At 48.1% G+C, this 24007-nt stretch overlaps 1 protein-coding gene across 3 annotated transcripts in view; it reads right to left on the bottom strand.

The window, feature by feature from the left end:
• Positions 1 to 24007, bottom strand: part of LOC144113211 (transmembrane protein 163a-like) — a 112944-nt gene that overhangs the window by 80171 nt on the left and 8766 nt on the right. The window contains exon 1 of one of the 3 annotated variants that reach the window (XM_077646178.1): positions 6638 to 6750. The exons of 1 other annotated variant lie outside the window; for it this stretch is intronic. Coding sequence is in view for 1 of the 2 variants with exons in the window: in XM_077646175.1 (XP_077502301.1) it covers positions 2871 to 2893 (23 nt within the window). In the remaining variant the exon portion in view is untranslated. Of the gene's footprint in view, positions 1 to 2870; positions 3060 to 6637; positions 6751 to 24007 lie in introns of those variants that run through there. One more of the 3 variants, XM_077646175.1, reaches the window with a different exon arrangement.

Below are 24007 nucleotides of genomic sequence, written 5' to 3'. Positions count from 1 at the left end.
GCGATTACTGTTGGTGTACGAAAACAAGCTTTATTGTCCAGAAAATTGGTGAGTTTTCGTTTGTCATTTTAGTGAAGAGCAGTGGTCAGGGGAATTGCGTTAGTGTCGAAACGAGTGCCTAATACAGGCTAACAATGGCGAAGGTTTCCGTATTCTTCTCGAGTAGCCACTGAACTGACGTCATTATCCGCTTTCTGTTGGTTTTTACCAATATTCACTAAAATTGATTAGGAAGGTTACGTACCCTTTTGGTTATGAACACTGATTGCGTGCGGAGAGATGGACAATACGGATCAAGTCTGCTCTGAGCACTTAAAGAAATTCGTTCATCAGAGAGTTCATTTTTCGAGGAAAGGCATGTAGGATTCACTAACGGGGAACAGAACACTTTTTTTCAGTAAGGACACCCTAGATGAAATAACCTTTTCTGCCCTGCAGTGAGTTGTTTTACGCTATGTTGCGTCACATCTGCAGTTTTCACAGAAGCGCTCAAGATGGCCACCCAGCCAATGTTCCATTGCTACGGCCATTGTTACAGCGACTCCAGCAGTATGGCGGCGAGCAGAAGGAGTAGGCATCCCTATACACGAGGTGTCGAGAGCGCGTACTGTCGGCACAAATTGCAACTCGAACACTTCGTGACACCAGAACACACACACACACACTCGCTTTTCTACACGCGACCGGGGAGGGGGGCGCGACTCATGTTCTGACATGCGAGTTGCGCTTAATTCACGATAAGCGCAACTAATGTTGCGCTTGCGTCGTATACAGACATGCCACGAGTAGGAATAATAATCATACGCGTCATGCAGATTTACTTGTTCGCGTTGAAAAGTACGTCGACATTTGCACATTTGCTACTCCTACATGAATATACCCGTGCGACTTTGCTGTATGACTGACAAACAGCTACCGTCACGCGACGACCAGTGCAACAGATCCAGTTACAGGTTACACGCTGGTGCAGGGAAATCAGAGCCGGCCCACTGCAGTAACCATGAGCCGATTCGTTTACTTCCCGTCACTGTTGCACAGGTTTTCAGTTAACGTATCTCATCGCAACACACTCCGTTTTCAATGCATGTCCACCGGTGAAATGGTTGGCACGCGTCGCGCTGGAAAAGGAAGCATATGAGAAACTATAGAAACTGTATGCCCTATAACAAATATAGTCTGCTGTTTTCTTTCTTCTCTGCTGCCACAAGACACGCTAACAAGTTTCTGGAGAGCTGATTTGCTAGGCTTTATGCCTAGAAATTATCATTTCAGGTGGCCTAACGGACGATTCCGCAGACTACAGTATGTTAACCACATAATCATTACCGCTCCTTAAAGTTTATGTACTGTACACGTGCAATGCTACATTAGTGCTCTTTAAAAATCTAGCCTCCACCGCGGCCAGATAGTGGTCCAGAGGGCAACGACGTGTCTCATTTCTTGTGATCAGGCAAGTTCAAAAATTGCTTTGGTCAAGACAAAAAAACTGTAGCTGTTCTAGAATATTATTCGTGCCATACGTTATACTCTGCCAATTTCGATCCATTAGAAAATGTTTCCCCCTTACATTATCTCAGTGCATCAAATTACAAAACACACCGACGCATTACCAGTGCATCACCATCGTAATAAAGCGGCCATTTTCAGAAACCCGAGGTGAGAGCCAATAGTGTGACATCGTATCATTTTGCCCTTGAATAATCACCGTTACTATCGCAAGACATTCTCGTATCACGGTCAAGAAGTTTGTATGCAGTGCTGCGCATCTTGAGTACATCTAAGCAACATTCAAACACGCACACCTGATTAGCAAAGCGGGCTTTTACGACACAGTATATGCGCATGGATATAACAACGCTATGATAAAGGAAGCCGAGCGAGTACAGCTCTGCGCGAGACGCTGACCCTCGTGAAGCTGCTTGGTAACGCGCGCGTTGCAGAAACACTGAATATCAACGCGGCATTGCAAGCAATGTTTGCGACGCTCCGTCAGAAAGAATGACATTCACCAAAATATAAAAGCTCCCGCAGTTTGCAGCGAAGAACTGTGACGAATTGCGGTATCTCGCTCATGAGGATGGACCCGCGACAGGGCCGGCTCTCCTGAGGCTGACTCAGCGGAAGGTCCGCTCTTGACACGGCGACTCGCCGCCGACGTAGGCACGCTGGCGATTGTGCCGCTGCATATGCACCAACAACTGTCCGATGCAGTCAGCGTTCAGCAAGTAATCTCTTTCTCTGTATCCACATATTCATTGAGTTATGTTTCTTTGTTATTGCGAAAAATCCGCGAAGGTGAGTAGCACACACTTCATGAAAAGCACGCAGCTCTTTCACAGGTGACGCAATGGAGCAGCTGCGAGCACAGAATTATTGCCGGCATATAAAAGGCTGCAGAATTCATCCACCGTTTTAGCGTTCATTAATGAGCCCGCGCCCAGCCCCTTCTAAGCGCAGGCGGTCGCCTTTTCTTGCTAAAAAGGAGCGCATCTTGGCGCTCGTGGGGGAAGTGTGTCTATCGCGCCGGATCCGAGCCGCCCGACCGAAGTGCTCTACGGTTTGCGTTCACAAGGGAAGCGAGTGCGGGCGGCCGTTGGCGCGATGTATGCAGCACGTATCGCAACCGTATGAAGGAAGCCCAAGGAGCCGCCGAGAACCCATCGATCTCGGGCACGACGGAGCCCCCACGTATATATACGATATCCCCCGGCGGGCAAGCAATTTCAGAATTTCGTAGTGAATCAGGCCTCGGCGAATGTGTGCGCAGTGTGGGAGGAGAGAGGAATTTTGAGCGAAGCCAGTAGAAAGAAAAAACAAAAGAGGAGGAGGAGGAGGAGGCGCGAAGGAATAAAGGCTATGCATGGACGTACTTTCCGCGCTCGGTCGGACGCATCTCCCCGGCGCATGTCGGCGGAAGGCGGCGGGGAGGGCCGGACACCGACGAGCCGCGGAGAAGCAGTTCGGCCGTGTCTATCCGCAAACACCGAGCGCAGTGGGGCGGCCGAGCGTGCTATACAAGGGCTCGCATCCGAGCCACCGCTAGCGCCGGAGAAAGCAGCTGCTGCCTTTCTCCATTGTGCCCCTATGCGGATTTTGACATAGAAGCGCTGGCTGCATTTTATTCTAAAGCCAGCCCCTCCCCCCCTCCCCTTTCCTTGGCCCATTGTGCCGCGCCGGCTAGCGCCGATGAAAGATGAGAGTGTTCGCATCTTCAATTCAATGACAAAAGACAGTGGAGAGACGCTGCACGAGCCGGCATACGCTCACCCAAAACGTAACCCTTTCCTGCCGCCGCGCGCCTCTTGGGAATGTCATGCCGGCACGAGAACACATCTGGGCTACCGGACGGCCCCACCTGTCGGTAGGTAAGTCACTGGCTTGTCGCCTTAACTTATCCCTTGGTATGGGATGAACTGGTGAGACAACCATAGAAATTCACAAAAACACTATCGTTCGTCTCATCGTCTGCCTCTCTTTAAACATTGCACAGAAGCATACAGAATACGCCCGCACGAGAGGCGTGACCTAAGCTAGACACACGCTAACAAAAGACATTTGCTTCCACTAAATATCGACATCCTCATGGCCCGACTGCAGCTCGCTGCCCTAAAGAGGCCAGGGGTCATGTATAAGGGCGCGCCCCTGTCTGTACGCATGCGCGGTAGGCTCCGCAGCTGGTCCGATATGTATACATACACGTGAGCATACGTCTGTTATACTCTGTTGCCGGAGTCGGTGTTTACGTCACACACGGTCGTGATTGCTTCGCGCGCTGCCTTTCGGTCACAAAATTTATGACGAGATGTCGAGGCGTGATGCGGGGAATGATACGAGAACGATACCACAGTAATGCGACAGGTGATAGTGAGGAATAATACGAAAGAGAAAGCACCTCTTTGTCATTGAGATTGTTCTCCAAAGCAAGCAAACTTGTCAAACCACTACTGTGTTCCAGTAACATTGCTTTCCGCATGCTAACGATTCTCAAAGGGAATCAGCCGACCTTTGGGGCCGTTGAAGTTGTTCCTAATATTGTCGCTTGTCTGTTTTCTACTTGACGAGAGCAGAGTTCATATAATGCAATGAAATAACTTCAGTCCTATTTCATTCTGCTATCATCCGCCTCGCCGAATGGCTGGTTCCGGTGGTAGTGGGTACTAGGTTTGATGCAGTGACGATTGCCAAAATAAATATGAAAAATATGCACTAGAATCGTGATATACCGCAGCCGAGATGGACTGGTATATGCTTTCCTCTAGTGAAAAAGCTGGCTCAGCTAACCTCTTCAATTAATCGATGAGTTGCGGTTGAGGTTAGATGTGGACCTCGTGTTCTCCTTTGTATCCAACCTTAACCGCAGTGTATTAGACGCCCTGAAGGTGTTCAAGGAAAGCAGTGTAGCTCTTAATTTTGCCGCAGAAGTCGCCGAAGACGGGGCACTTCAGTTTCTAGACTTATTGTCATTGGTCCGCCCCGTCACGTCGGTTGGTCGTACCATTCCAGGTCTAAAAACCATTACTTGACTGCTACTCTAGCCGGTCAATCCAAGGTGTTAAGAAAGGTATTACAACTTCATGTATTAAAGCTGCAATCACGAAATCCAGTGTTCACACATTACAAGGGAGTATCTCTGCGCAGATAGGCTTAGGGGCGGTGGATACCCCAAGCATGTGATCGTACAGGCTCGCGGCAAGTTGGTTAGGTGGGTCAAGGCTGGGTCCAGGCCAAGCAACTTGGCTAGGGAACGGCGAAGGTTTGCAACGGTTCCTTATGAACACAGATTGCCTCAGGGGCTTAAAAATGTTGCAAAGCAATACAACGTCCCAGTAGTCTTTCTCCTCCCTAAAAATTGGCCAAAATATGCTCTAAGGAGCGTAGCAAGCAGTACGATTGCGGGAAAAGGAAAAGAAAAAACGGGTGACGCATTAAGCACGACGCTCTGTTCGTCACTTGTGGAATCAGAGTAGTCTACAAGTTGCCGCTGTCATGTGATGCTACGTACATCGGACAAACCACCCGATGTATAAACAAAAAGCTAGGGGAACACAGCAGATTGTTGGACGGGGACTGACTAAATAATCTGCCGAAGCATTGCCGCACATGCGCGATCAATGGCAATGAAAAAAAAAAATGCACACCGTTGTTTGCAAAAGTCACGACTCGTTTGAGGCACCGAACCACGTGCTCATGTGAAAGGGAATCTGTATCAGACAACCTTCGGTGGCGTTGACTGATGGAGAATTCGAGTTTTTAGCGTCTGCATTGTGTTACCAGTGAAATAACTGAGCTGTGTTGCTTAAGTTCTTTTTTTCTTTACTTCTGCTGCTTGGCGAATTTTGCCGCTGACGACTGCTGCTTTGCTGTTTTTTCTCTGTTCCGTCTTTTCATGATTTTATATTAACACCCGCTCTTTCAGTAATAAATTTTCAGTTGAGAGTTAGCGCTCGTCGCTGTGGTCCTTTGTCCTGTCGTCTTCGCGCGCTTTCCAACACCACACACATTTGCGTCATTCCGTACTTTACATTCGTAGATCACTGGGGGTCGTCGTACCACTCCTGGCACAGCGGTTAAGCGATGCGCCACTGCCCTGCGATGGCAGGTGCTGCCACCGGTGGGCCTCGTGCGACCGCAGGTTGCTGTTCGCGAGTAACCTCAAGGTCACGGACAGAGGTTTCGGACAGACAAACATCGGCAAAATCTGAGATTAAGGGTTTTGGTGCTAGCGGACAAAAAGTATTACCTTGCGATCTTCTTCAAAATGCTGCGAATTCGGGCTCTCGCTGGTCGCTTAACCTCGCTTCCCTGTGACGTCACTGGTTTATGAGGACGTCGAAATGCGCATCATCGTTGATAGTCTGTCGCTCAGCCAACACGCAAAGCCGTACAGGCCGCCTTCGCATTAACCCTCAAACACAGGAGCGGCACCATCGTGGTCCGCCCTCCTCTTCCATCCGGTGACTTCAGCCTTGCGTGCGCGTACCTTCTGATCCTGTAGCTAGTTGTCTTGCCTTTCCGGCGTCGCCATTTGGCACGTCAAGAACTTCTCGCCATTGACTTTATCGCCCCGCCTCAAGGGCGTGCAACTCTGGATCTTCCCGTCGTCGGTTGCGGACGCATACGCGGCGACATCCGCGAAGTTATCCTGCGTGCGGCTTCGGATTACCCTCATCTGCCATTGTAGCAAGCGAGCAAGTGAGTGACGGCGCACCACGCCTAAGCCAGGCGATGCTGGCGTCATAAAAGTGCCCCCGCTCTGTAAAAACAACGAAGTGCCCGAAAACACTGATGGCCAGCAAGCTACGTATACGTCTTCACGAAGAACGGTTCCTGTAATGGTCGCAAGCTTTTTCCACCGAGGAACAACAAAACCGGCTAATTCACGCCACAAGCGGTTGAATTTACTCGACGAGTTGTCTCCAAGCCCGCAATGGTGGGCAAGCATCCTGCCAGCCTGTCCGGCGCACGTGACAGAAGTCGAAACTGGACGTTGAACGCGGGTATAGCTGATGTGTTGCCTCTTTACCGGAAGCGCCGAATTAAAGTGCAGCGCAGCAGTGAACCCGCCCAAAGAAATCTCGACCGACGAGCTCTCGGCGTTACGCAGCAGCAATTGTGAACAACACTTTACGTGACTCACCAAACCTAAGGCGCGGATGAATTGGGAGCCATTCCATCCGGGACGAGGGATCATAATTTCGACGCGGTGCGAGGTTGTATACGCGGGATGAAAAACCACAGACGTCGGCCGAGGCCGCCGTGCGAAATGAGGAAAGCGTCAGAGCGGTGAGAAGGCGAGCGGGAAAGCTGCGCCCCCCCCCCCCCCCCCTTCCATCTCCCTCCCCGTTCATTAATCTTGCTTTCTCTCGTTCGATGGCGTGCCCGCCGAGCCTGTTCCTGTCGGCTGCAGACAAACGTAGCCGAGGCCAGTTCGGCAAATCTGCATAACTCACGCCGTCTAGCTTCCCCCGAGAGAAGCGCCGATGCGTCTGCACGTAGTCGGCTTTTGTCGGACGCCTCGACGGTGCTGACCGCTCGCCGATCACGGCCATGGCCGCTCCTGCCACGATGGTCGAAAACCAATGGGATGACGCTGAACTCGTTCGCGCTGACTCAGCTATTGCGATACCTATGTTGCAAACGCCACGCCGGAGTTTGTTTGTTTTTTTTAATTCGAAAGCGTTTCTAGGCTATGTCGGCGGGGTCGTGTCACCAAAGCGTGTCCGCAGCGATTGTGACGTTCTCAGAAGAGGTAGCATGAAATGAATGGTCGTGATCGATGCAGGGCGATGTGAGGATGACGCGCAAAAAATTTGATGTCAATAGGATGATTAGTTAATTCGAGTCAATAATGTCAAAAAACGTCGAACTAGCGCGGACGTCGATATAGTGAGGAAATGGGAAAGCTGCTGTGGACGGCAAAATAGTTAAAAAATAGGCAAATAAGAGAATAAAATTTGAAATAGATTTAAATGAGTTTGATGATGGTTTATGGGTTTTTAACGTCCCAAAGCGACTCAGGCTATGAGGGACGCAAATGAGTTTGATGAGTGATAATTAATCGAAGAAAAAGTCTGATTGACATTAGTGAATTAACTAGAAGCAAACGTCATTGGACTCAAAGAGGGGCAAAGAGAGGCGACGAGTGTCGGGGAGGCGTCAATGCTTTCGCATTACTCCAATGCGGGTAGCCGCAGTGACCTCTAACGTTTATTTTTTTTTAATTTGCCCAACCTTTCTTTCGTAATTTCTAAGGAATATTGCCGTATGGCTGGCACGTGTAAAATATATTTCGAGAAGCTAGTGTCGCGCAAAAATGTCAACAACGATTTGCTTGATCGTGTCATATAGCTGTCCATGGTCCAGCTGGTCGCAGCGCTACTGCCACGACACGCTGCCACTAAAAAGACAGCAGCGCTCCGATCGCGCTGACGCACAGGTCCGTCCGGCGTAACGATTAAAAATTACCCACTAAACTATCCACTTCGGCCCTCTCGAACACAAAAGACAACCAACACACTCCCTACTTGCGGTTGTCACCATCCTATTCCTTACAGAGCTATTTCATGTAATATATATTATGGTTAGTAAATTTAAAATAAATACGGAAATCTTGCCAGCAGAAAATTAACTGTCGCTATCAACAGCCAGTTCATACATCAGTACAAAACCTCAGATTCAATAGCGCCATCATCAGATAAAAATACATTAAATGCCACATATTAAATTATTAGAACATTTCGAAACAGATACCAAGGAAGGATGAACATCAAGGAAAACGCCCTACAAGGTGAAATCGCGCTGAATATTTCACTTGGCGGAGAAAAAAAGCATGCAAGCGTCCTCACATGCTTTAATGGTCATTCCGCGGCTGCAAGATTACGGTTTATTAATTTTATGAAACTGTCGGCTGGGAAGACTAAGAATTGCGCGAAAAAAATTTGCGCTGCAATGAACTTCCAGTGATCGATTCAAGAACACGACTACTGGATGCTGGACTTACGGCTGCAAAGGAGGAACACTTGTCCTTGTGGCTAAGGGAGGACGCTAAGAGCCGGGGACTGCTAAGGTTTCTTGAAGAGAATATGCTCCACGACCTACTTCAGCTTGTTGTCAGCCTATTACTATACCACATGGAAAGTCTTCGAATTAAAAAAAAAACTCTCGCTGCACCTTGCAAATGGGAGAATTTTGTTCATCGACATTAGCGCGACAAATACTGCGCAGTTTAATTTGTCTGCGAGACCTTTCGGAAAAATTCTAGAACTGTGCCTAAGGGCGCGCCTATAGAGAACGTCTCCTTACGCGTTTACCTCTGTCCTTCCAGTTTCCCACAAAGTTTTCCACTAGCACGTTTCGCGTACGTACAGTGTTTGCTTCTGCTTGCTCTCTATACGTCCACTGAGACAAAGCTGACCGAACATGCTGCTGTCCATGTCAGAATACTTGCTCCTCAAGCGCATGCAGCCTCGATACACGTCGGAAAATTCCTACCACACAGGTTGACTTAACGAGGCGGACACAATCTCTTGTTTCTATCTGCACCGGCGGAGAAATCAAAGAAAGAAATAAACATGGCTGCATGCATCTGCACGTGTGGCCCTGGCTGCACAGAGGGCAAAACAATGTCTAGAACAATCGAACTGTGCGTTCCGCAGTTCCCAAAGCCACGGCGACCAGACAGGCAAGAACTGACAATGCAATCTTTTAAGTTTAACTGCACATGCTTACATACAGGCCATTTTTGACCAAATGTTACCTCTAGATATGGCGGGTTCAGCCGAGACACGCCCAGAACCTGTTCTATACAAGCGTTTCGCCCTTTATACGTAGCCATTACTAAACACGGGGTTTCACCTAGGAATTTACACTATTTTTCAAAAAAGTTTTTTGATTTAGAAGAGCGCTTTTTCCGGCATAGCATTTTTAGCTCTGTGGAATACATCAGAATACATCTCAGACGTGCTACACCAGCAGCTGGTAAACTAATATCGAATAGCTATCTTTAACTATAGCCGTTAGGCTCCTTAATTATGGAGAGGCGTGTAGCCCACCGTTATTAATATCCATATTTTTAGAATTTCGAAAACGCGGTTACCCTCGGCCCTGTGGCCCAACAAAATCTTTGCTATATCGCGCCAAAATACATGCGCTCAAGAGAAGCTTGCAGGCGAAGCAACCTCTTCAGTGCACGTAACTCGTTAATAGCCAAAATTTGTGGGGCCATCGCGAAATTTTTTTGGGCCACAGCGGCGAGGGTAATCGCATTTTCGAAATTCTAAAAACTGATATAGACATTACTTACGGTGGAATGCATGCCTTTCAATAATTAAGGAGCCTAACAGTAATAGTTAAAAACGATTCAATATTAGTTTATTAGCCTGCTAGTTAGAACGTTGAAGCTGCATTCTGATGTATTACGCCGCTGATAATGCTATGCCAAAAAAAAACACGACAAAACAGCATGCGTAAAACAGCGCAGAAAAAAAGAGCACGACAAAACAGCACAGGGAAAAAACAGCACCGGGAAAAAACACCATGCGTCAAAACAGCACACGCCGGACAACACGGCACAACGACAAAACAGCGCAGCGAAAAAAACAGCAGGACGAAAGAGCGCAGGGAAAAACAGCACGACGACAAAACAGCACATCGGTGTGCGCTGCAGCGCTGCTGGAGGGGTGATCTATCATAGCCATACACGAACGGTAAGTCACAACACAATTAGACAGCAACCTTTGTAGTTACCGAGTGCTCGTTTCGCAGACTCACTACGGAAAAGGGTAGGGAAATATCTGCGATCTCCTATCCGCTATTTTTCTAGCGGGTAATAGAATGAATAACGCTGAAGTATTGTTCTGGAAGCATCGATTCTGCGGGTTGATCATAATGATGCTGAATTCGGGCAAATATGCCCGACGTAGTGCTCTGGGTGTACCAAAAGTTCTTATTCTTCAAAACGCTCAATCTCGGCAATTGAATCCTCAGCAATTTCGTTTGGAGCGAGCTACAGGGCCTTCATACACTGAAGAAATCCAGTATGCGATGCTTACTTTTAACGATGGCAGGATTGCCCGAGTCGAGATTTTAAAGTTGTTTGGTGCTCAAACAGGACGCTGCACAGTGGTTGTCTGAGGAGAAGCCAAATTTCGAAACATCAATGTTCGAGAAATTTAACCCTTTTGGTCAGGAACGACAAGAAATGCCTAACCTAACAAACACGGTGGAAATGCACTGAAGCAGAGTTGTAGAACAAATGCAAGGAATTTCAAAATAGCCCGGTCTATACATTACCATTATTTCTGACATATGCACCGTTCAACCAACGTTGTTCCTCAATGAATGAACCAGATCTGTTTCTTAATGAACCAGCGAAACGCGCGCTCGCTAACGTGAAATGTCGCTGCCGCATGTGTTGTGATTTGCCCTTTGTGGTTATGACTGATAGTTCACCGCTCCAGCAGCGCTGCACCGTACTCCGCTCTGCTGTTCTGTCGTCGTGCTATTTTTCCCTGCCCTTTTTTGACGTCGTGCTGTTTTGTCGCTGAGCCGTTTTGTCCGACGTGCTGTTTTTCCCTGTGCTGTTTTGTCGCCATGCTGTTTTTTCCTGTTCTGTTTTGTTGCTGTGCAGTTTTTGCCTGTGCTGTTTCGTAACTGTGCTGTTTTTTGTGCGCTGTTTTGACGCATGCTGTTCCTTCGTGTCCCCCACCTCCGCATGTGACATACAGCAACACAATACAACTAGCCCTGTCCCTCTTTTGCGATCGGAGGACGGAAAACTTTACGAATTTCTTTTTCATTGGCGTGCTTCCACTCATTTTTACATCCGAATCTCAAGTGTTATACAGTGAATTTCCTGATAAATAAACGGCGCCGTACACAAAAAAAATCCTTCACGTAAGGGGAAACTAGGCATAGGAAAAATTCAGGTGCATGTGCTAAGAGAGAAAGAAGCAGGGCAATGTGATTACCAACAATGCTAAGACAGTTAATGTAGCCGAGGAGTTCTACACGGATTTTAACAGTAGCCGAAGTAATCAGGACGTAATGAAAGAAACAGCTAGTTGTGCAGAGAAATTGGACCTTCCGCCGTCAACGAAAGAGGAAGTAAAGCCTTAGAAGCAATGCAAATGAAACAGCTGGTAAGGATCAGGTACCAACGGATCGGTTGAAGGACCGGTGGAAAGATCGCGCTAGTAAAAGCTGGTCACCCTGTATACGCGATGTCTCATGACCTCTAGGCATACCGGAACCTTGGAAGCACGCTAACATCTAATTTAAAAGACGCTAAGGACTTGAAAAAGTAGACCGATCAGCTCACTGCCCGTTTCCTACAAGGCATATACTAAGGTAACCGCTAACAGAATCAGTACAGCCTTACACTTTAATCAACCAAAGGACCAGGCAGGCTCTCGCAAAAGGTACTAGACAATGACCATATTCACATTGTCAATCAGGTGACAAATATGCAGAATATAACCATATACTTATATACAGCCTTCATAGATTACAAGAAAGCATTTGAATCAGTCGAAACCTCAGCAGTCATGCAGGCATTGCGGACTCAGGGTGGGGAAGAGCCACGCACATGTCAAAATGCTGGAAGATATCTATAACGGCTGTACAGCAGAAAAGTCCTGTACAAAGAGAGTGATAAAATCTCAGTGAGGGAGGGTGTCAGACAGCGAGTCACGATATATCCATCGTTATTCACAGCTTGTTTACAGCAGGCACTCAGACTACTGGATTGGGAACATTTGGGGATAACAGTTAATGGAGAATGCATTAGTAATCTGCGAACAAGGTGAGAGCGAGGGCTTGTTGGTTGGTACCTCACAGTGGTGATGTGATAGACAAGACGGAACATGCACAGAACGGCAGACAGGCGAAGAATCTCAGAAGGGAATAACGGTTTACGGTAGGTATAGGGAGGTGCTTGAAGTGGTAAAGGAATGCATCCACTTAGAGCAGGTAATGTCAGCAGATCCCGATCTCGAGAGTGAAACAACTAGAAAAATAAGAATTGCCTGGAAGGCACTTGGCAGGCTCTCTCAGATCACGACGGGTATTGGTAAATTGTCATTCAAGAGAAAAGTATATAACAGCTTTACCTTACCGGTACTCACCTATGGGACAGAAACGTGGAGGCTAACAAAAAGGGTTCAACTCAAATTGACAACGCAGCGAGCTATGGAGCCATAGGTGTTACGTTAAGAGAGGAAGAGGGCACAGTGGATCAAGGAACTAACGAGAGTTTATGACATCCTCGTAGAAATCAAGAAGAAATGGGCATGGGCAGGGCACATAATGCGACGACAAGATAACTGACGGTAGTTAAGGTAAGGTTCATTCTGAAGACGGCGCAAAAGAGACAAAAACAAGGAAGCCCCCCCCCCCCCCCCCCAAAAAAAAAAAAAAACAGGCCTTCCTTGTCCTTGTCTCTTTTGCGCCGTCTTCAGAATCAACCTTAGCTATGAACCAACTAGCCCAAATCAAAGTACTTCTTGCAGTTAAGGGTAACGAAGTGTATTCTAAGACAAGGCAAGCGTAGCAGGGAGCGGCAGTAAGTTAGGTGACCGGATGAGATTAGGAAGTTTTCAGGGGTAAGGTGGCCGCAGCTGGCACAAGACTATGTTGTCTGGAGAGATATGGGAAAGCAGCTTTCCATGCAGTGGTCGTAGTCAAGCTGATGATGATAAATGTGACGTTTCGACTCTCACAGAGCAGCTTTGTTCATAATGAAGCCGAAACGTGATGAATTTCCTGCCCGGTACAGCAGACACAGTTAGCCATGGCGACTATACAACAGCGTTAATTAATAACGGTGTCTAAAATAACCATTTAATGATTTATAAAGCTTCCCCGGAACGCAGGCTTCGCTTGTCTAATCTCTGAATCTTGTTTGGTATCCTGTATTATCCAACACGACCTTGGCGGCTGCATGGACCTGGTTGTCAGCAAATCCATAATCTGGTATGGGCAGTAATGGGCTGCGATAAGATGCGTGGTCCTTGGAGCGTCCGACCCCGACCTGTGTGTGATCACACAGGCAGCATGAGATTACTTTTCCTTCAGGTCAAACGAAGCAAGCGGTTTCGTCGAACGAAGCATTCGATGAAATGGGCTGTCACATTTTTCCGCGCAAAGTTTGAGCGCCAGAAACTGGGCGGTTTTCGCTAGCGGCTCGTTTGTAGGCCATAGTCAATGCCCCAGGGTGATGTCTCTAGCAGCTGATGACGTCCAGATGTCATCCAAAGAAGGTAGGAAGTTGCTAGCAGCGAGCGCAACGTCGTTCCCTATCGCGAGCTGACACTATCGGCATTATCGCACACTCGGCACCGGGATGGTCTGGTAGGACTGCGTGCCGCCGTTGCATAGAATCCGCATGAAAGCAGGAGTGAAGAAAAAAAATTGTAGGCAGTACACAGCAAGCAGACGCGATCCTTACGTCCTACAAGTACTGGCGCACAATTTTGCGCGTGTATTTGTTGCTAATAATGATAGTGATGAATTTTAATGGCGCAAGGTCAGCTCGGCCGAAGAGCGCCATGGCAGACGATCTTTTCTAGTCTGCACTAGGGGGAGTCAAAGCCCCATTTTTCAAGCATTTCACCCCAGAAAAGCTGAGCAACACGCCAGGGGAAAGCCAATTGCACTCTGAAAACCGATGGGTATCTGGTCGCCCTGGAGATCGAACTCCACACCTCTAGCATACGAGGCTGATCCTGAAACCATTTGACCATCGCTGCGGTGCCCCCATGGTGTACAATAGCGGCAGTTCGTAGCTTCGTAGCGCCGAAATTGGCATGCTTTCCGGTAGATTGCGTTTTTTGGTTCATGGGGTTTAATAGCCCAAAGCTACTCAGGCTATGAGGGACGCGTTGTGGGGGGCTCTGGATAATTTCGACCACCTGGGTTGCATTAACATGCACTGACATCGCACAGCACACGGGTCTCCTGCACAGGTCTCCTCCACCGAAATGCGACCGCCACGGCCGGGATCGAACCTGCATCTTTCGGGTCAGCAGCCGAGCGCCACAACCACTGAGCCACTACGGCGGCTCCTGAGTAGGAGAGGTAACCTATAGACAGCCAGAGGGCGAGTGAGCAGCGTGCTGATATCTACAACCAATTTAGAATTCAAGAAAAATATTATAATCGCAAGTCTAGGAATCATGCATCCTGCGACATCTTGCTGAATTTGACGATGTTCAGTTCGCCCACAGGCGTAGAACTCTTGGAAATGACTTCCACAGCTACATGCGCCGCATGGCACATGACTTTGGGCCCTCCCCTTGAGCAAGAGCTCCAACGGTTTTGCTTAAAACGTTTTCCCTGCAGCCAGGCCGTACAAGCGACGTGAAAAGTTCGAAAATTCTGCCATATTAGTAGCGTTAATATTTTTCATTATTCTTATTCGTGTTCGTAAATATGGAGCACTTTTTTCCTGTCATTTTTCGCACCATTTACCCCCCTTCCCGCAAATAATAGTCAAGTGTGTGCATAATTTCATGATTATTGTTTCGCATGACTGAACGGCTCAAGTATTAATTTTTTTTTAATTTCTGAATTAGCGTCGGCCACGTTGCTTCATACACTACCGCTTGGCTCGGTTTCTTCGAATCATTCGGAATATACACACGTGGCTGCACTTGCCAAACTCGAAGCTCTAGATGCGACGCGAGCAAAAAACTCCACAGACGCACATCGCCCCCCCCCCCCCCCCCCCTCCGAAAAAAAGAAAAGACATGTATGCACTCTACCGATCGCCCCCTTGTGGGTCGTGACAAAAGGTCTGCTGGCGGGGGCTTCAGTGAAACTGAGCGAGGCAAGCAGCTCGACGCTTTAAAAACGAAGCTGTCTAACACGCTGCAGTGTAACCGTCGGGTTGCCGCCCCAGCATGGTACCGCACGCAGCTCGCCGCGAAAATGTCAGGCGCTATAGATAACAAAGCTTTCTTCGTCTGGTATGCCGCTCGTTTCGAAAGGCGTCCTCTCCTATTCTTTTCACAGCCGACAAGAGTAATAGCGGCTCAAGCTGGCGATGTATTTTTCATAGTTCGGCGCAAAGGCTGGGCACATTTTATTCTACTCAGGCGAGAAAAAAAAAGAAAAAGCCGACCAGAGAAGATGACGGCGCTCAGAACCACGCCGTTCTTCGGAACGAGCTAATAATTATTGTACATCCACAAGAAGCGTCGGGAGAAAAAAACTGAAAAGGGAGGGGGGGGGGGGGGGAGCAGCCGTCAGAAGACAGCTTCTTTGCCGTTCTCTGGCTGGCAAACAGGATAAATGCGCCCTGATTAGGGAAAGGCCACATTCGCCAGCCACGCCCCGAACTTTACTCCCACTGTTTCCGAAGCAAACGCACGCAAGCAGCGACAAAACGCGCAGAATCTGAGGGGGCCGTTCGCTGCTGCAGCCCGTTTAATCGCGTGTGAAATTTACACGCGGCTGAAAAGCCAGCGCTTGCAGCGCTCGCGCAGAACGAGCCGAGAGGCGCGGGCTCAGGCAGCTCGGGGTGCCGTGCGCGAATGATGGCATTTTACCCGCGCATAAATTTCACACGCGCGTGTACGCGAGCTGGCGGTAACGGCTGCTGGGTGCGTGCCTAGCCCGGGGCTCGGACGCTACGCGCTTCGCAGCTTTTGACTGTCAGTCTGTTTCTAGACAATCGCTTCGACGTTTCTGTAGTAGCAACGAGCGGGAAAAACAGATTAAACGAGTAAAAAGTTCTTGCGGGCTAGTTGGTTCATTGCAGAAAAAGGTTAGTACTGCGCGAATGAGACAACAGGAGAACAGGAACACGACAGCACAGGCGCAGACTCGTACTTGTGGCGGCACTATCTTGCGTTTCAAGCAGTACCCCAGGACACGGGACTGACAGGTGGTCATAGCGATGAGGTTCACACACGTCAACACAGCATCGCGCTTCGTTTGCGCACACAAAACAGAGCCCACGTGTGTGTGCGTGAACCTCATCGCTATGACCACCTGTCAGTCCCGTGCCCTGGCGTACTGCTTGAAACGCAAGACAGTGCCGCCACAAGTAACAGTCTGCGCCTGTGCTGTCGTGTTTGTTCCTGTTCTCCTGTCGTGCTTCATTCGCGCAGTACTAAACTTTTTCTGCAATGAACCAGCTAACCCGCAAGAACGTTCTACTTCGTCACATTTCTTCCAGCCTGGGCTCTGTTTTGTGTGCGCAAACGAAGCGCAATGCTGTGTTGACGTGTGTGAATTCCTCCTTATCGGCGTGTTTTCAAACCTTTTTTTTTTCAGATTCAGATCACAAGAAAAAGCCACGACACGTCCGCGAGAAGGTATATATGCGATCCGTTTTCTGGATTTGCGAGCAGAACAGTGTACCAGAAATTTGTTAACGCGTTAACTGAGTTCGAGGTTTGTTTGGCGAAGTTCGAAGCCAAACAATTCGATCTCATCTTCGGATTAATCGGATTAATACGCAGGACGGGCAGAGAACAAATGCGCCAACTGGAAAGTGGTCCTTAACTTAGAGGCCCGTACCATATGCGCCTCTTGGGGGGACCGCACGTCACCAAGCATATGTTCTGCTCTCCAGGAAATAAACCACCAACCGACAGTAAACGCCTATGTTGTCGCTTCGGTTTGCTGTCCCGGCCTACGCACTGTTCCAAAGATATTTTGTACATTCTTGTAAACCGAAGACTATGTGCTTGTAGAACTACACATTATATACAGGGGTATGTGCCTGTAGTACTACCAATTACAAGCAGGGGTAGATTGATGGGTAACTCTTGCAGATGGACGATGGGGATTGGTATGGTGTGAACATGGGCAATGAGACGCAGTAGTGGGGGGCTTACTACAATTAATTTCTACTACCTGGAGTAATTTAACGTACATTGACACTGCACAGCACACGGGCGTTTTTCATTTCGCCCCCATCGAAATGATGCCGCTGCGGCCGGGAACCGTTCCCGTGTTCTTGGGCTCAATACCCGAGCGCCATACCGCGGCGTGTGGTGTGTGTGGGTGGGTGGGTGGGTGGGTGGGTGGGTGGGTGGGTGGGTGGGTGTGGAGGGGGGGCTATTCGTGCCATGTATTTAACTTTCTTCGTCCAAAAGGCAAGGGGGAAGGGGGATAATACGGTTTGCCCAAATACAAATTTCCCTTTTTAAATCCGCCCGTGCATAAATAACTGCATTTATCCTACCTTCTGGAAAACATCGTTGTCAGACAACCAGGAAGCAATTTACATGAAATGCGGGACAATTGATTGTACAGAAGACGACAAAACATTGTGCATGGGTCTTCATCTACGACCAGCGTGATTCAATGCGTCGTTTGAAGGCCATCAGCAAGAACTGCGCATGCGTGGTTGTTCTTATTGCGGAGAAAGAAAAGCACGAACAGTTTGTTCAGAGCTCCACTAAGCGCGCGCATAGCGCCGATGGTTCTCAGAATAGCGTGACCTTTATTTAAACGAAGTATACACCTCACACGAACGCACTAACTACTCAGATGTTACTACTCAGATGTGTCCGTTCACGCGCGCTTAACGTGTTAGAGCGCATGATATATGAAGACAAAAGTTACCTTGGTTCCATCTATATTGAAACTCATGACGTCTAGTCTTCTAAGCCAGTGCGTTAAAAGCAAGAAGTCTTGCTTGAGGTACTTTTGGAGACAAGGAGACAGGACATCGCACGCCACTAGAAGACACACCAGTCTCCGTGTCGTGTACAGTCCCCAACACAACTTCACCCACGACTCTTGACCGTGATTTCAGCAGAGGGTTGTAGCCCAGAGCAGAGGGATTCAATCCTTTTACGCATTAAAACATTTTCAGACAGTCAATCAACCAACCAATCAATCAATCAGACGGTCAGACAGTCAATCAACCAATCAATCAGACGGCCAGACAGTCAATCAACCAATCGATCAATCAGACAGTCAGACAGTCAGTGAATCAACCAATCAATCAATCAGACAGTCAATCAACCAATCGATCAATCAGACAGTCAACCAATCAATCAGACAGAGCCAGTCAATCAACCAATCAATCAGACAGAGAATCAGTCAATCAACCAATCAGAAGACAGTCAGACAGACAGACAGCCAATTATTCATTAAGTCGGTCAGCCTGTCAGGCAGGCAATAGGCCACGGTGCCGATATGCGATGCGACAGTATAGACAGTTTTCACGGGCGAGGAGGAAAGCGACCGCGGCTCAGGGGAGGCGACCTCTTGCTCCCCTCGTTGGCTTGTGCGGCGGGCTCCGCGTCCTCCTCTGCGCTGGGCTTAGCAATCCGTTGTTTTCTTGGACTTCCAGCTCAGCCCAATTTTTAATGGGCTACGAATATATCTTCGGCGAGGATATCCCCCCCCCTCCCTCATTTTAAGGAAAAAAAGCAAATGGTGCTCTACTCTAACTGGCTCAGCTTTACTGCTTTGCTGGCGTGGTCGCTTTATTCAGGCAGTGCCGCATAGTCACGCATTGAAGAAAAACGCATCGGGCTTCATGCGAATGTTTCTATCGCAGGTAACAGTATGTTTTCATGGCGTCTTTGTACAGAACACGTGCTTTTCCATGAAGCACAACGACTCTTCATACGAACGTGGTGAACTCAAGCTGTACAACAGCGGCCATAATACGGATCATTCTTCGGCGACAAAACTGTCACGCATAACGTATAGCGAAAAATAGGAGATGCATAATACCTGTGGCAACAAATGTCGCTGGTGCGCTCACGCATAACCCCAAGACATCTTCGTATTTAGTCTATGGAACACTCGAGAAAAGCTGAAATGTGAAGTGTTCTCAGTATTATTCTGTCCGCACCTGTATACGTCTTCAGCAGGGGAGTTCAGGAGACTGACGTAGTACAGATTTGAACCTTACTGGTGAGCAGTATTCGCCAGCAGGGTGACTCGTTTGTCGCTTCCCGTATGTATCAGCAGAAAGAAAACCAGATAGCAAAAATGCAAGCCATGTTAAGAACCAGTTTAGTGGAGGTTAGACATTGCAATGAAAAAGTGCGCACGATTATTTCAAGTGTAGAGATAACAATTTTCGCCTAAATTCCGTATTACTGATTATATATCCGCTGCGCGCCGCATGCAAGACTCAAGACTATACCGTCATAGAATGACAATTACAATTTCTGCCCTTACATCGCCCCAAACAACATGCTTTCCAGCCGCGTCGTTTATTTACGCTCAGAAGACGTTGCTCGTTCGAAGCACACTTGGCGCGTGCACAGGCATTCCGGGCGAGCGCCAGCAAGCTGCTGGTACAGCTGAGACAGTCATCATGATCACTCGTCTTAAAAAGCCACCACACAGGAAATAAACGTTCAAAAAAGCGCGATTACCTAGCGCAGCTAGCTAGCGACTGATCCTGCTCAGCCAAACGCAGCTACGGCTGGAGCCAGCGTGGCTGCCTTGCCTGTAGCAGTAAATGGATGGCATTGACAGTTGACAGCCGTGCGGTGCGGACGCTTGTTTCGGTGCTCTTCGGATTACGCGTGATGACCGGGACCTGACGGACGGACGACTGCAAGGGCGCCGTGATTACGACAAATCGATGAGTTCTTTCCTTTAATATTTTGAGAGCTTAGATTTAGGCTAGTTTTAGATCTGGGCTAGTTAGGTGAAGTGCTCGCGAAAGAGTAGGTCAGTGACCTAACGGCCGGGCCTTTTCCGGCCGGCAGCTATAGATGTGCAGGGCTCATTTGTGAGTTAACTGGTTTAGACGGGTAGTTAGTATTCCTTTCTAGGTGAGTGGCTTTTGCGGTAGGCAGAATTTTATTTGAGCATGTGGTTTTTTTCTTTTCTAGCATTTTGTGGTAGTAATAATAGAGTGCTGCTAAGATGGTCAAGCAACTGAAGGTTAAATGCAAGGAGTGTGAGGCTTCGGTGAATTTCAAAGAAACGCGGTTCGAATCTGTAGAGGAAGCCGAAGGCGCGGATTTTATGTGGAAAGGCAGCGTATTAAGTGCACGCCTGGACAGGGCTGACGAAGCGAACACCAGCCTAGCGCTACGTATGGATGCCCTAGAAAAAGCTGCAGGTAGAGAGGGCAGAGAAGCGCAAACTCCAAGAGCAGCTTAGTGAATTGTTGGACGCAAAAATGGCTGACAGACAGACAGACAGACAGACAGACAGAAAAACTTTATTGAGAAAGTGAGTTTTAGACCCAGCTGGGTCCCTGGGCCACTGCGCGGTCCCGCACTGCATCAAGTAGGTCATGCCGGGACATGACGTCGCAAGCCCGAGTCACCGCAGCAAGCTGCGATGTCGGGTCTGCAGACATAAGCAGGACCTCCCAGTCCTCCCAGCTGATGACCAAATGGCTGACACCGCCAAGCGAAGCCACAATGGCGGACATTCCAACGCCAGCCACGTGGATGGGGCCTGCGCTGGCATGGACAGCGATAAGGAATAAGGCCAGGCAGGTTCAGACAGGAACAGCTACGCACACGTGGCAGCTAGGAAGTGTGGAGGAGATGGAGAGAAGGGGAACAAGCGAACTTCCAGGAATGAGGTCGCAGTCACAGATAAGAGGCGGCATAATAATCCGGAAGTTAGGATGGAGGAAGCGAGTACCCAAGTGCTTATCGGTGGTGACTCAAATATGAGTAGGTGCAAAATAACTATAATGGAGCGTGTAAAGGGTGATAAGCGGGTAGCAGTGGGGGCATTCCCAGGCAGGAAAATGGACGCAGTACTGAGAGAGACAAAAAACTAACTTTCTATGAATGTTGCAGAGCGCAATTTGGTAGTGATAGCAGCGGGACTAAATGATGTCTTGAATGATGAAGCCGCAAAAGTAGTGGAAAGATTAGCAGAGGGAGTTGACGATTTAAGGTCGATAGCACGGCAAGTCCAGATCGTAGTGTGCACAGTGCCGGAAGTGCAAGGACGTAACGAAGAAATTGCCAAGGACGTTGTGGCCGTTAATCGAGAGATAAGGAAGTTAAGCCAGGAGAAAGGCTTTGAAGTGGCAGACATAAACAGGGAAGTGCATAGAGCAGGCTTTGGCGGAGGCTTTACACGAGATGGCATCCACTTTAATGGAAGGCTAGGAGCCGAGATCGGGTGGCGCCTGGCAGGCCGGGCAGTAGCTTTTTTAGGGGGTCCACTGCGGCTCAGGGCATAGGAGTAGGTAGAAGCAAAGTAGAAAGTGTAGCAATGGAGGCTGGCGCCAATAAAATGGCCAATAGGAGGTCCAGGAAGAAAAGTACAAAAAAGGAATTTATCACTAGGATCAGGTACATAAACATGCAAGGCGGCAGAAAGAGAGCGAAGTGGTTAGAGATAGAACAGCCGTTGAAGGACGAAGAAGTAGTTGTATACGCGCTATGCGAGACACCATCTCAGGGATCTAGAAGACCCACCATTTATTGATGGCTACGTCTGGGAAGGTAGCAGAACAACAACGGAGAGGAAGAGAGGAGGAGTAGGTATGCTGATACATCAAGGAACAAATTGGCAAAGAATAAAGTCAACTTGCATAGAAAATGTGTGGGTATCGGGTACAATTGCCGGTAAAAGGACATGGCTAGGAGTAGTTTATTTAGGGACAGGGGACAAATGCAGGCAAGAGAACACGGATCTAGTTAAGTGTCAATGACGATATAAAGCAGTTTGGAGAAGGCGCCGATATTATTCTGTTGGGGGGAGGGGGGGGGGCATGAATGGCCACATCGAGGATCTGGATGGATACACAGATTGTAACGGGAAGTTGATGCTAGACTTCTGTGAGCGACACAACCTAGTTATTACAAGTAGAGAAACTAAGTGTGAGGGACAAATCACGTGGGAATCCTGTAACAGGCAAACGACCATTGACTACTGCTTAATCTCGCAGGGGATGTATAGCAAGCTCGCAATAATAGAAATAGACGAAGAGGGGAAGTACAGCTTCAGAAGTGATCATAAGCGTATTAGTCTGCAGTTGGGAGTCCTGCTCAAAAGAAAAATGTAGGGAAGTCAAAAAGAGTACGCCAAATTAAATGACGAACAAATAGCGGCCTGCATAGAGGAAACAATAAAGACACATCCCATGGAAAAGTGGGATTATAATCAGTTATAACTACTCATTAGTACAAAAATAAAACAAGTAAAAGGAGTAAACCGCTGGAGAGGAACTAGGAAGCCACGAAGTTGGTGGAATACGGAAATTAGGGAGGCCATCGAACAACGACGGTTGGCATCAGGGGAACACAGAGAAGCAAAGAGGGCGCAGTTATCTGAAGAGGAAGTAGGCCGAAAATGGGAATCTTATCGACAAAAGAAACAGCAAGTGCAGGTCCTCATCCAGGCTAAAATAAAGCAGTCCTCTGATCGCTGGCTGGCTGAAGTTCGCGATTATTCTAAAGGGGGGCCAAGAAAATTCTGTAACCATACAAGCTGGCTGGGCAAAGCCAATCACAGAAAGCAGGAACAGATTCACGATGCCGAGGGAAAACGTTTAGAGGGAGATGACGCTGTGAATTACGTTTCATCAGTTATAGCTGAGTCATTTAAGAAAGACGATAGAGTAATCGCCCCAAATGAGGGAGTAACACAGGAACGCACAATAGAAAGCAGCGCGGAACTGACGAATCTCAACTGGAAAAAGGCGTAAGCAAATATTCCAAGATGCACGTCCGCAGGGACCGGCGAAATTCCAATGAAGCTAATTAATGAACTTGGCCCAAGAGGCAAGGAAACGCTTATAAAAGTATTGGAGGCAGTCATAAAAAATCAGCAAATTCCGCACAGCTGGAAAGAGAGTATAATGAATTTGATTTTTAAAGGGAAAGGCAATAAGGCGAGCATAAAATCCTTCCGACCGATTACGATAACATCAGTCACATACAGGCTGGCGATGCAGGCGGTGAAAATAAAAATGCAGTCATGGGTAGAAAGTAATAGAATACTCGGAGAACTTCAGAACGGGTTCAGAAGTGGTAGGCGCTTAGATGATTGCCTGTTCGTTCTTACCCAGTGCATAGAAATAGCTAAGGCGGAAAACAGACCTCTGTATTTAGCCTTCCTGGACATAAGCGGTGCACACGACAACGTGAACAGGGAACTCCTGTGGAACATATTTAAAGGTGAAGGTGTCGGTCATGAGGTAATTAATTTTCTACAGGAAATATATCGAGAAAATGAAGTTGAAATAGCATGGGAAGGAATTAAGAGTACAACAACTGTCCAGGTACACAAAGGATTAAGGCAAGGTTGTCCTCTATCACCGCTGCTGTTCATGCTTTATATGATAAGTATGGAAAGAAGGCTACAAGGAAGCAATCTAGGTTATGATCTGTCGTGCACATTAGGCGGAAAGGTTGTTGAGCAACGACTACCGGGTTTAATGCATGCGGAAGATATTGTACTGTTAGCAGATAGCCAGGAAGATTTGCAAACTTTGGTGAATTGCTGTAGAGATGAAGGAGACAGTCTAGGTTTCATGTTTAGCGCAACTATGTGAGGTGTGATGGTTTTCAACGGTACAACTGATCAGGAGTTTACAATACAA

Source organism: Amblyomma americanum, chromosome 1, assembly GCF_052857255.1.
Source record: "Amblyomma americanum isolate KBUSLIRL-KWMA chromosome 1, ASM5285725v1, whole genome shotgun sequence".
Taxonomy (NCBI): domain Eukaryota; kingdom Metazoa; phylum Arthropoda; class Arachnida; order Ixodida; family Ixodidae; genus Amblyomma; species Amblyomma americanum.
Note: the sequence above shows the minus strand (reverse complement) of the source record. Positions and strands in the feature narration are given on the sequence as shown.